This window comes from Engystomops pustulosus, chromosome 7 (assembly GCF_040894005.1).
Source record: "Engystomops pustulosus chromosome 7, aEngPut4.maternal, whole genome shotgun sequence".
NCBI lineage: Eukaryota > Metazoa > Chordata > Amphibia > Anura > Leptodactylidae > Engystomops > Engystomops pustulosus.
In genome coordinates this window covers 154932628-154946411 of record NC_092417.1, presented here as the reverse complement: position 1 = coordinate 154946411, position 13784 = coordinate 154932628, and the positions used below count along the sequence as shown (strand labels likewise).

The window sequence follows — 13784 nt, the reverse complement described above, 5'->3', positions numbered from 1 at the left end:
ATGGAGAGGGGAGGGGTGAGCAGCGCACGGCTGTATGTTGGCCTGGGATACAGCTGGGTGAACATGCGTAATTTGAATGTACCCTTACACTGGAGCCTCTTTTACTCCTATATCACAACCTTAGGCTCTGGGGGCCTGGATGTTCACACAACAGATTTATATTACAGATTTTTCATTGGGAAACTCTACAACTTGCCCTATATTCCCACAGATGCCACTGAAAATATAGAGCTTGTCAGTAAAGTACCATAATTTGGGTTTATCTTACGAAGACGACCCCTTTCTGTCTTAGAGGGGAGAGTGTCTCTTGTTCTGGCAGATCTTGTCTATGGATTTTATGCCATGTACTGGATTTCGCCTGTAGAGGGAGCACTGAGCAGGGTGCAGCACAGTAGTATGGAGGGGCATATCTCTATAGCACAGCACTCTTTGGAGTATGCGAATATCTCCTTCTTTAGGCTTCTAGATTAATACTACAGAAGGAAAGGAAGCAGTGGATTCATTGTGGTGATTTCATGTAGTAATAAAGGTTATAAAGCCAAAATCCCTACCCAAATCCTTTTGCAAAGGAGTCAGGCTGCCCACAGACATACAAGAGAGTTTATGTTTTTTTCCAAAATCACTATGAATATTAGTTGATCGCATAGCAGTGACAAGATACTTAATGTTTATAAAGTTTTATTCACAGCATATACACAAAATGATCAGATACATTATAAGGGAAAAACAATGACACTTTGATCACCAGCTCTTAGCTCTCCCTCATTTACTTATCTCCTCTTCTAGGTTTCGTCCATATAATTTCCTGATATTTTCTTCGTGTTTTTGCACTAGAATCTCCTGTTGCATGCTCAATCCATTCGTCCTATATAAAAGACAGACGTGTGCACCGCATGAATACCCATAAGGAGTACAGAGCAAGGTACAGATTCATAAACAATAATTCCTTTATTTATATAACGCACACAGATAATGCAGCGCTGCAGAGAGTTTTCCAAATCAGTCCCTGTCCCCAATTCTGCAGACAGCATGTTATAGAGCAGGAGGAGCTGAGAAGTTTGTACTTGGCCACCAATTGCTGAGTGAGTAGCATTTCTGCCTTACAGCGCTGGGTCCTGGGTTCGAATCCCACCCAGGTCAACATCTGCAAAGAGTTTGTATGTTCTCACCGTGTTTGCGTGGGTTTCCTCCAGTTTCCTCCCACACTCCAAAACATATTGTTAGGTTGTTTAGATTGTGAGCCCCATTGGGGACAGGGACCAATTTCACATGCTTTGTGCAGCACTGCGTAATCTGTGTGCGCTATATAAATAAAGAATCATTATTATTATTGTTATTATTGTGCAAGTTCTCCCACTTAAGAAACATGAGAGGCCTGTAATGGGTAGAACCTGAACTATGAGAGACAAAATCTGAAAACAAATCCAGATAATCTCATTGTCTGATTTTCTAAATAATTTATTTTCAAATTATGGTGGAAAATAAGTATTTGGTCAACAACAAAAGTTTATCTCAGTACTTAGTTATATCCTTTGTTGGTAATGACAGAGGTCAGATGTGTTCTGTAAGTCTTCACAAGGTGGGTGCACACTGTTGCTGGTATGTTGGCCCATCCTCCATGCAGATCTCCACTAGGGCAGTGATGTGTTGGGGCTGTCACTGGGCAACATGAACTTTCAACTCCCTCCAAAGGTTTTCTATGGGGTTGAGATCTGGAGACTGGATAGGCCACTCCAGGACCTTGAAATGCATCTTAAGCAGCCTTTGTTGTTCTGACGCTGTGCTTGGGATCATTGTCCTGCTGAAAGACTCAGTCATGTTTCATCTACATATCCTTGCTGATAGAAGGAGGTTTACACTCAAAGTCTCATGATACATGGCCCCACTCATTCTTTCATGCACACGGATCAGTCGTCCTGGTGCCTTTGCAGAAATCCAGACCCCCATCAGGGTAGATCTGATGTTCTTTGGATGCAACTCAGCATTCACTCTCCTCCAAACACGACAATTTGTGTTTCTACCAAACATTTCTACTTTGGTTTCGTCTGAACGTGTAACTTTCTCCCAACACTCTTCTGGATCATCCAAATGCTCTCTAGCATATTTCAGACAGGCCCGGATATGTACCGGCTTAAGCAGGGGGACACGTCTGGCACTGCAGGATCCCAGTCCCTGGTGTTGTAGTGTGTTACTGAAAGTAGCCTTTGTTACATTGGTCCCAGCTTTCTGCAGGTCAGTCAGTAGGTCCCCGCGTGTGGTGCTGGGATTTTTGCTCTTTGTTCGTGTAATCATTTTGACCCCACGGGGTGAGATCTTGTGTAGGACCTCTGATCAAGGGAGATTATCAGTGGTCCTGTATGTCTTCCATTTTGTAATTATTGCTCACACAGTTTTCCTTCACACCTAGTTGCTGGAGTTTGGAGTAAGACTGTTTTAGGTTGTGGACAGGTGTATTTTATACTGATAGTAAAACAGGAGCCATTACTACAGGTAATAAGCAGAGGACAGAGGAGCCTCTTAAAAAATAAGTTACAGGTCCGTGAGGGCCAGATATCTTGTTTGAAGGTGACCAAATACTTTTTTTACACCATAATTTGAAAATAAATTATTTAAAAATCAGGCAATGTGATTTTCTAGATTTGTTTTCAGATTTTGTCTCTCATAGTTGAGGTTCTACCTGTGATGTCATTTACAGGCCGCTCTGATCTTTTTAAGTGGGAGAATTTGCACATTTGGTGGCTGAATCCAATGACTCTAAAGGCAATAGAGTCACAAGAAAATAACAATGGAATTCAGGTTTCAGAGAGTTATGAGAATATTCCAGAAGATGATGACATGGTTAGATTTGAATTATGATAATTTTTTTTATCAAGAATAATTTGGGATTTTTGTTCATGGACAAAAAAACAAAACAAAAACTAAGACATCCCTGAAAAATAAGCTCTAATCAATTTCTCAGAGCGAAATATAATACCCCGTCTCATTTTTAGAGAAGCACAGTTAGTCCAAATGTGTTATACACTACTTCTTCTCTGTGTGTTCCAAAACAGGCAACGACACAATACATAGTAATCAAAAACGTAACTTATTTTGCAACTAATTGTAGCTCAGAAGTTCTACAAATTAGGCCCCTTCAGACCATATATGTGCGAACGGCATCTAGTATTTGGCCGCCACAGGAGTGCAGTGTACATAGCTCGATACAGTGAGCACACACACGCGTCACCGTACTGTACTGTCTCCATTATTCGTCTGCGTATGGCCAGGCAGCACACCTCCCTATAGAGAGGGGAGGCGTGAGGACTGCTCTAACCTCCACCTCTCCAGCCGAACATATGCTCACAAAAGCGAATATAAATTTAAAGATATTGCTAAGTTAAGTTATAGTAAAAAGTATAAGCTTTCTGCGTGTACTCACCTGGCAGCCTCTTTCCTCTGGTTGTAAAATCGCAATATCTTCATCTGCTCTTCATTCAATTCCTTACGGCGAAGATCTCTAAATGCGCTATGAAAAGACATACAAGATAAGTTTAAGATGTAGTATGGGAATTCCTATCAATTTACTTATGAAAAATAAATGTTTTAGTTATATTTGCCTGAGACGAGTCAAGCTGGAGGCTCTAGGGGGAGTGTCACTGCAGGCCCCCATAACTGCCCCAATTTCTGGAAACTAGAATGGAAACCTGTGCCGGTTGATGATGCAAATGGTATTTTTGCATTAATAGATCTCTCCAATATTTTTGTTTGGCCGAGTATGGGATGACTGTATTCTATTGCTCTTTAAACTCCAGGCCCATGGTTTGAATAGGAAAATTTGGGTGATTATTAAACATTGTAGTGATTGTGTCATTAATGATATAGGATAAATATATGGTGGTGGGGGAGTAGGGAGTCTAGGCTCTTGGACCCCCTGCACAATCAGCAGAATGAGGGATTAGAAGTTTCCCTTATGTGCTCTAGGCTTCTGTAGGACTTCCAGTTGGCTAACCGGATGGCAAAAGCCCAGAAGTCAATGGAGCGCAGAAAAGATGGTTAAATATTATTAATGACACAATCCCTTTAATTTGTAAATCAGATGTAAAAAAAAAAGCATTTAAAAGGTTGGCTCAAGATTTTATGAAATCGTTAATCCCCTGATTACAAGAAAGGTGGTCCGGTTTCCCAGAATGAATGGATAGTAGGTAGCACATGTGTCTGACCTCTCTAGGGCGTTGTCAGAGACAACCAATTTCTGCACTCATCTCTGGCAGCCCCAAAGACATAGGGGTCTGCAGCTCCATTCAAAAAGGTGAATAGGAACATCTTCCTAATAATAATAAGAATGGTATCCCCTATCCTATGAGTAGGGATTAACATAAACTCCATCAAGAACCTTAACAGAAACTTAAAGTGATTAAAGGCATTTACCTATAAAGCTCAAAGTGCACAAAAATACTCAGTCCTGCTACCAAGAAGCAATATAAAACAATCATAGTATTCCTTTGCCCAGTCTCTTCTGCGGAATCTTTCCAGTCTCCTTGAGGAGGAAAGTCGGACCAGTACCGTCCATAGTCTTCTTTTGTAGACCTGAATGGGGTAGAAGAGTAAGAGGAGTCACTACATATAAGAATGATAGCTAATATGGGGAGTTCCATTTGACATGAATGTTAATGACTTCTTTGTGACCTTAATATATACAAGACTGCATTCCTCCCTCTGCCCCTATGCATCAATATCAGCGAAGGAAAGAATTTCCTGATATCAAGGCCTTCTGGAGATAAGAGAGGTAGTATGGGAAGTGGGGAAGTAAGTGCCACATAAGACGATGAAAGGGAAAGTTGGTATAGAAAGACAGAGCTTTATGCACAGTTATATGTGGTTACCTGGTGAATGGTCCCTGCTGTGCTTTATGAGATTTCTTCCAGTTGTGTGCCGTGCCATAAGATGTATAGGGGCTGTGGCCTCCTGAACTCCATTTTTCTCTCTGTATTGCTTCCAAAACGCGGTCATACTCCGCGCGGGACGAGTACTTGCTTAAAACCCTGTAAGCCTCATTCAGACGCACAAACTGGGAGTGCAGCAGAGGGTTCGCGGGGTCACTGTCAGGATGGCACTAAAATAGGAGAAGATCTTATAGCATAGGATCTTGTTGGTATTTTTTTTTTTTTTTTTTAACTTTTTGACCATATTCTATAAAAGGGGTATTTCCACGAAGACAAGATTCTTAAAGGGCACCTACCACCACAAATCTACCTATAAAGGTAGATCGGGTGGTAGGTGAATCAATGGGACGTGAGGATAGCCCTTTTAAGGGCTAATCCTCACGTCCCCGCACTTTTTTGGAAACTTTTATTACCCTAATATGCTAATTTTGTTATGCGGCTACTTGGGCGTGGAGTAGCCGCATCTGAGGTTACACGAGGCGGCTACTCCACGCCCCGGTAGCCACTTTACCCCTCCTACTCACCATGTTCGGCGCGCAGCTGCTCGTAGCTGCGCGCCCTCGTCCGACGATCCTGCCGTCTGCGCATGCGCAGAACAGCAGGCCCGCGCCTGTGCAGCCCCGGCTTCGGAGCAGTGACCGCGCAGGCGCGGGCCTGCTGTTCTGCGCATGCGCAGACGGCAGGATCGTCGGACGAGGGCGCGCAGCTACGAGCAGCTGCGCGCCGAACATGGTGAGTAGGAGGGGTAAAGTGGCTACCGGGGCGTGGAGTAGCCGCCTTAAAAGGGCTATCCTCACGTCCCATTGATTCACCTACCACCCGATCTACCTTTATAGGTAGATTTGTGGTGGTAGGTTTCCTTTAAATATACTCAGGATAGCAAAATAACACATAACAAAAATACAGCATTTCACGGCTATAATTCCAACCTGTCTCTATAAGTCCCTTCAATTTCGGTAGCCCAGGGATCCGACCATAAATCTTCTGACTTTGGTCGGGCAAGGCAGATTCTTCTTATGAATAGCTTCTTCTGTCTGCACACCTATCTCAGCACACAGCATTTCATTGCACTATAGCAGTGGTTCTCAACCTGGGGGTCGAACGATCAAAACACAGGGGTCTCCTAAAACCGTCTAAGCCACGATTTTATTGCATTTTTTGGCACGAATACAATATTCTTGAACATGGTTTGGGGTCACTGCAACATGAGGAACTGTATTGCGGGGTCACAGTATTAGAAAGGTTGAGAACCACTGCACTAGAGGGATCATGAGCATAGCAGAAATTGTTCAGGGTGTCCATTTTTGATTCATTTCCTGTCAGATTTCGCTCTGTGTCTGTTTTTTATCTGTTTTCTGTCAGATGTCGCTCAGTGTGTCGTTTTATGATCCGTTTTCTGTCAGATGTCGCTCAGTGTGTTCTTTTATGATCAGTTTTCTGTCAAATGTCGTTCAGTGTCTCTGAGCGACATCTGACAGAAAACGGATCATAAACAGAGACACTGAGCGACATTTGACAGAAAACTGATCATAAAAGAACACACTGAGCGACATCTGACAGAAAACGGATCATAAACAGTGTGTTCTTTTATGATCAGTTTTCTGTCAAATGTCGCTCAGTGTCTCTGTTTATGATCCGTTTTTTGTCAGAAGTTCGCTCAGTATGTCCTTCTATGATCCGTTTTCTGTTAGATATCGCTAAGTGTCTCCGCTAATTATCCGTTTTCTGTCAGATGTTGTTCAGTGTATCCGTTTATGATCAGTTTTCTGTCAGATTTTGTTCAGTGTGTCCATTTATGATCCATTTTCTTTCACATTTAGTTCAGTGGAAAAAAAATGATGAATGTTGTTAATGTTTTCTATCGAAATGGATCAGTGGGAAAAACCCATTGCATTTGCATGTTTCAGAGCACAATGGGTTATTTATGCGTCCCCACAGACTTGTCTTGGGCGTTTTTCACATGTGTCACTTGCAATGTAGAGCATGATGAGAGTTTCACGTGCATAAAAAAAAAAAATGCATGTATAAAAAAACGCCATTGAATATATAAAACCAGTGTCTGGGGCGTCTCAAACATGCACAGAACTTGTGTTAAAGGGTCCTTAGGTTACATGCACCAGAATGTCGTTTTTCTATGGGTTCAGATCTTCCAATATGTAAAATGTTATACTGAACACATAACATTGTATCCCTCCAAATCCAGATTAGACATCATTTCTGGAACCTGGGGACGTTCTTAGGGAAGTAAACTGATATAATCTTATGGCAAAGGATTCTTAGAGGAAAACAGAATTCTTTCGGAAGGAATGATGGGGGATGTATATAAACTAATGGAAGAAAAAGGTTCTCCTAATTTACTTATCACCTAAGATCACAGGGACATGATAAGGGAGCAGTACCCTTGGCCATTTTATTAACTCATTTACTACCAACATATTCATTGCCCCATCATCAATACTTTACTGCAATGCTGAAAGCACACAATGAAGCAAGAATGTGAAGTTTTAATTACTAAATGGACCTGAATGTTTGACTATAATATTTGCAGTAACTCATTAAGGTGAGACTGTTGCTGACAGTCTCAACAGCTGCATCTTGGAGAAGTGTTGTCCCCATTTTGTATCCTGGGAAACCCTTTTAAAGAAGACCTGTTCCCTCTACTGATATCATAATATCACTATTCTATACCTATAGGAAATGTATAAATAGGTGTATTAGCAGTTCCTGCACAATCGAATACTATTCGGTCAGTGCAATAATAACAATAAATTATAAATATAATAATAATAATTGTTTATTTATATATCGCACAAAGATTCTGCAGCACTGCACATAGCTTGCCAAATCAGTCCCTGTCCCCATGGGGCCAGGGTGCAGATGTTCACCCTGGAACCATATAATATTGTGTAAGGACACCCCTTACTCACCCCATAACTCACTAAAGTGCCGTGGCCCCTCAAAGTAATCGATGAAGTGCTGTGATTGAACCCCCATAGATTCAATACTAGTGGCCTACACAAAGGATAGCCACCAGCCAATACAGTACTATGGATAGATTTTACCAATCTCCTCACAGAGAAGAAAAGGTAGTACAAAGACAATGTCAACGTAACTTACCTTTTTTGATAAAGAAAAAAAGGCATTTTTGATTTCCTCACTTGTGGCCTTTCTTCCAACACCTAGGACTTGATAATGGTCCTTTAAACCTTGCCTAAAACAGTATTTAAGAGTAAAAAAATTAACCATTAAGTGTGTAGAAATAAAATAAAAAAACTTCTTAAAATTCTGTGCTAAGATGCAAAGATATTTGTAACATAAATTATTCATTCACACTTGATCAAGCAAAAATATTTTTTCCAGATTATTACAGGGAGTCGGTGAAATTTAGAATGGCTCCCAAACTAATAATAGCGCTGTTAACGAAGCAGGAACATACCCTTCTAAAAAAAATTCCAATTTACCACCAGCCAGAAAAACTCACTTTTCTGCTTTGTTGCGTAGAATTGTACAGAGTCAGCAGAGTCATCTCCTGATTATTAGAGTCTTATGTCAGATGACACGCTATTGTATCCCTGGGGTCCTAGCAATGCTATAAACCAGGCTGTAAGATGCTACTTCCAGGCTGTATCTCATCTATTCCTGTGCTAGTCTATTCTCACACCCATTCATTGCAGCTGCCGTAAAGTACACAAAATCTGTTGCACCGTCGATATAGACATTGCAAGAAGATTGTGTCAGGAGTCCCTGCTTCTCCTCAAAACAGCATTGCCAAACTTTGGTCATGATTACAGTGGGGAAGCAGCAATTCCTTATACATACATGCATCGAGACCCATCCTCTGCACCGTGGACCGTCAGAGAAATCAGCCCACGTTCCGGATTTCACAAACCTAAGTTTTACCATGGAACATAACCTTTAAAGAAGTCTCCATATATCACTGAGTGTCTTGAATGTCAAACATTCCCCCCCTGAGCATCATTGAAGGCCGCACATTCAGTAAACCAGTTCTCTGCCCTGTGGAAAACACCCCAAAACAGCTGTGTACAGAAAAATTGTCCTGTTCATTACCTTCCTTTCCAGACCATTACATGCAAAAAAAAAAAACAAACCTTGTTCAGCACTGACTATAATACTCACATGGATGAGTTTGGTCATTACCTTCACCCTCCAGTGCACAGTACAGGTTGGTCAGTGCCGACTTACTAAATTACCTGCTGGATGTAAAGATTTATGCAGGATGAGTGCCAAAAAGTTATGCACCTGCCTCCAACTTACAGCTGGGAATGAAGCACTTGTAACACGTAGGCTCTGGGGAAGCACCTATGTAAAATATATATCACCCAGGAAACCTGGAGGAGACCTTGGAAGGAATTCCCAGAATTTATTAAGTGCAGATTCTCCCACATATCTTATACAAAGAGCAGTTGCCTCCCTCTGTACGTTATCTATTGTTGATACCACTTATGTGGCCATAACATCTATGATTGTAGGGTCTGGAGTAACCCATGTATTAATGCTGGGGGAGGCATGAACTAGATGGACACCACTTATCCCCCTTAGGAGATAAATGACTGCTGGGACCACAGGGGTCACAATGATGAGGATCCCAGAGTGTTCAATGTGTTCAGTGTTCTTTGCAATATTTTGCCATTTCCATCCACAACTACATCCCCAGTGATCAGACACTTATATGTTATGCTATATATAGGGCATATGTATTTATCGTAGGCAACCCCTTTAAAAGACATCTACCAGCAGGATGAAAGACTGTATGCAAATGAGCCTGAGGGGCTCCATGCTCCATTAACGCCTATGGAACCTGGAGCCCCTCAGCCTCATTTGCATACAGCCCTTCATCCTGGTGGTAAATGTCCTTTAAGGACTGGATGGGACCTAAACGTTAACATTAGGCATCACAGTTATCTGATGCTTTGCATTGATATCGTATAACGCATAGGTCATGGGTTCAGTTCCGAAACGCTCAACATCTGGAAGATTTTACATCATCAGTGTATATTGCCGGTGGCACTACAGCTTCCTCCTGAAAACAAAGTGGTTTCTTACCAAAATAATTAACCTTAGTATCCCCCTCAATGCGTGAGGTAACGACAAGTAATTGTAAGCTTCAGTCTTTAGGAAGAAAATAAATACAACTATCTATAGAGGCGCAAATGAATGACAGGTTTAGTTTCAGGAAATCTCAGGAAGTTTTCCAGTCCGAAAAATAAGGTGGGGGTGGGTGCTGTCATTCTCAGGTCGCATGGGTCTTTGTTGTGCTCAGTTTTCCTTCTTCTGTACAGACATGACAAATAATGACGCAGAATGGCCACTCAATGGCCTCAATGTTGACCCATCTCTAATACACACTGAAAAATGCAAATTACTACACAGAGTTGCTGTGTTGTTTCAGTGCAGGTCCAAATCCTGTCCCAGTTTGCGGCACGGGTAGTCTTTTCTCCTGTGATCAGCGCGTGAGTGGACATCACACACCAATGATACATGGGCCACAAACAACTGTTCTGCTGAACTTGACTGAAACCCTACTGAATCTGTCTTGGTAGAACAAGATGGACTTCAGCTCACAGATGTATCTATTTGATGGAAGGGAGAGAGAATAGAGACACAGACAGAGGCTACTGAAGCGAATAATAAGTTTTCCATCTCAACCCAAGTGTTTTATTCACACAAATACAGAGTTCGGCTGGATTCACACGACCGGTGCCCGCCGTACCGTAGCACGGCGGGCACACGGCAGCGCGCGGGGAGAAGAGGAGGGGGAGAGCGCTGCCCTCTCCATAGGGATACATGGTGCATGGCGCCGTATGCCCTGAAAAAATAGGACATGTCCCGTTCCGCTCCCGTAGGGCGCCGCGCACCCATTGCCGTCTAAGGGGGACGTATATCGGCCGTATATACGTCCCCCTTGCGGTCGTGTGAATCCAGCCTTAAGACTTAGTCAGACACGCGTTTATCGAGTCCATATGATTGCATATTGACACATTGGTGCTCATCTACTAAGGGTCCGCGGAGCACATTTTAGTAGGGTTTCCCAACGATTTCTGTTCTGCGCTGCAATTAACAGGGGATTTTGGCGCACGCGATCAGATTTTGGCGCATCGGCGCTGGCTTCCACGTGACACAAATCAAGGGGTGGGCCGTCGGATTCGGATAACGCGCGGGATTTAACATTTCGAATTGTGTTGCAAGACACGCACTTACAAGCACCGGGAAGAAGAAGGTGAACTCCGGCGGACCTTGGCAGGGAAGCGACGGATGCAGGAAATCGGGCGCACGAGCTACGTGAATCGAGCCGGACTTAATCTTCGTTGGACCATCCGAATCTGTGATTGCGACAAGTCCGGGTAAGTAAATTTGCCCCATTATCTTCAATTGACTTATTCAGACATTTTATTTTTTTCATGTACCATATATCAGCGTGAAAAAATATGCAGCATACACTGCTTTTTCATGCTTGCCCACTACGATCTTCCACAGAAGTCAATGGGTCCACAAAAAAATGAGCGTACACGTGAGCCATGTATAGTCCGATACTTGAGAGCAAGGTTATTTGCCATCTGTAGGCAATTGTAGGCGACCATCTATTTTTTTTTTCTGTGCGGACATGAATAAAACGGATGGAGATATAATCCCTACAATACAACATTGACTGAAAATGGATGCAGTTTTTTGCCTGAAAAAGCCCTAAACCAATGGAAAACAATGGGTCAGTATTGACATCAGTGAAAATTGCTTATGAATAAGACCTTATAGAGTACAGGGTGAGTCAAATATCCCAGGATTACCTTTTCTTTCATAAACAAAAAAGAAAATTACATATCTGAATTCTCCAGCAAGTAATGGATGAGGGGGGCCTATCTCTTAGCCTATGACCAGGACATGGCCGCCATTTTGGATGAAGGGCAAGTTTTTCCAAAGAGAAGGTGGTCATAAAGCAAATCAGAGTCCAAAATTTACTCCAAAATCAATTACTATAATCATATCTGCCATATCTCTTCTGGTTCAAATGTTATCAACCCAAAGATTCTCTATAGATTCTCATCTGGGTTCATAATGATTGGATTCAGCGCCTTTAGCTCAGTGTTCAGCACCATGGACAACACGTTACATAACTGTACGTCACAGGGAATGTTACCGGTCATTATGGGAACTGTCTGTGTTGATGACTAGAAAGGAACCGACTGGATGTTCAAGTTCGTGTTCAGCTGTCTGACCCAGACATCCTGCTGGATTGGCGATCAAACATCCAATGCATCAAACCGATGCCCTTAACAATTAGCCATGGCTACGGTTGGCCACAAGTGCCCCCCTGGCCAATCATAGCCATGGCTAGTTGCAACAGGTGTTCATTCGCCGGATTGGGTATACGTCCACCCATCAGCCAAAAATTAAAGATGAAGCCTGCCGAGGAAAAAACTGCTGTAAAATAGCAAAATGTCACATATCCAGAGATTATTTTACCTGTCATGACACAACCATTCAGTAATATAAAGTTTGGTGGGGGGTTAGAGCCTCTCTAAAACAGACCACCCTACATGAATCAACCCACCGTGAATATGTCCCGGCACAGCGATGAGCCTGGCGCACACATAGTTGGATTCCATCCTTACACAGGCCCCGCCATAACATCATGGGTCATGTTAATCCCTGCAAATAGAGAAATTTTGCATTTAGAAATACACCTCTTTTACATATCCTTCAAGGCAGATTTAGCATTACCAGTAAGAAAAGCTTTAAAGAAAGAATAATATCCATCAGACATCGTCTTCATACAAAGTTGAGTTGATTCCTAAATAGATGTTACTCCTTTGGCAATTCAGACAAGTAATTGTCTCATAAGGGGTACATGAAAGGGACATTGTCAGCAGCTTTTACCCCCATAAGGTAGAGTATAAAATATAATTTCTAGAATTCCCTCTTTTATGTAAAATCATGCACGTTTTTACCTAGAAAACATCAACCCCTAAGTAATATGTAAATGAGCTTAGAAGAGTCGCTTATTTCAAGAAATTACTCACTTCTAGAGCCTGGAGGGGAGAATCACTTAATAAATGTCCATATTTTATAGTATTATAGTATTATTTTATAGTACTTAAAACCATCTCCTGGTGTCATTATAAAGATGTGAAACTCATCTTTCAGATCATGAGGCTTGTCGTTTTAGGAGCTAAAGAACAACAAAAACCTGCAATTAAAGACATATGACATGTATCTCCAGTTCTGTAGCCCAGAACCACAAGCCTGATGTATTTTGAAAGACGAGATTATTATCTTTAAAAAGACACCAGAACCATGTTTCTAGATACTATGGAACTCCAAAAGTGACTTTTTTCTGCTCATTTTAACATGAATTTGGAGTCATTTTTGAAAAGGTGACATTTCATACCTTACCTGAGGGGACTGGTAGTTTAATGGTGTAAATTCTAGTTAAAGAGTCCTTTAAATGGAGCCGTTGTTTAAAAAACTTCAGGGAGGGGGAAATTCAAGAACAGAAAAAGTGTGTACACATGAAGAATTAGTCTCCTTGACGGAGATTTACTTGAAATCCAAGTGAGAGTTTCTATCCATTATATATAATATATATTATTAGTGTTAGGCAGCATTGTACTATGTGGTCACTAATAGGATTTTTCGTGTAATATTCAGTCAGTATCGGCCTATCGCTCGGCCTCTATATTCGGTTACAGGATGTAATTATCCCTCAGGGCCCATCAGCACTATAGTTCTGATGCAAATACCCGTGTAATTGTCGACAAATGGCCGGGAATTTTTTGGCCTCCACTTCAATGTATGGTAAAATATAGGCCGCCAATTAAATGCACAGCTACTGTGAGGAATCCCATC

At 41.9% G+C, this 13784-nt stretch overlaps 1 protein-coding gene across 1 annotated transcript in view; it reads right to left on the bottom strand.

Moving 5' to 3' along the window:
• Nucleotides 1–661: 661 nt before the first annotated feature.
• The window catches only part of DNAJC4 (DnaJ heat shock protein family (Hsp40) member C4), a 19202-nt gene continuing 6079 nt past the window's right edge, over nt 662–13784 (bottom strand). Inside the window, exons 2-7 of the mRNA XM_072118421.1 lie at nt 12490–12587; nt 8040–8133; nt 4863–5092; nt 4408–4566; nt 3419–3505; nt 662–865 (exon numbers count right to left, since the gene is read on the bottom strand). Of these exons, the coding sequence (XP_071974522.1) occupies nt 763–865; nt 3419–3505; nt 4408–4566; nt 4863–5092; nt 8040–8133; nt 12490–12572 (756 nt within the window). The 5' untranslated portion in view covers nt 12573–12587 and the 3' untranslated portion in view covers nt 662–762. The remainder of the gene's footprint in view (nt 866–3418; nt 3506–4407; nt 4567–4862; nt 5093–8039; nt 8134–12489; nt 12588–13784) is intronic.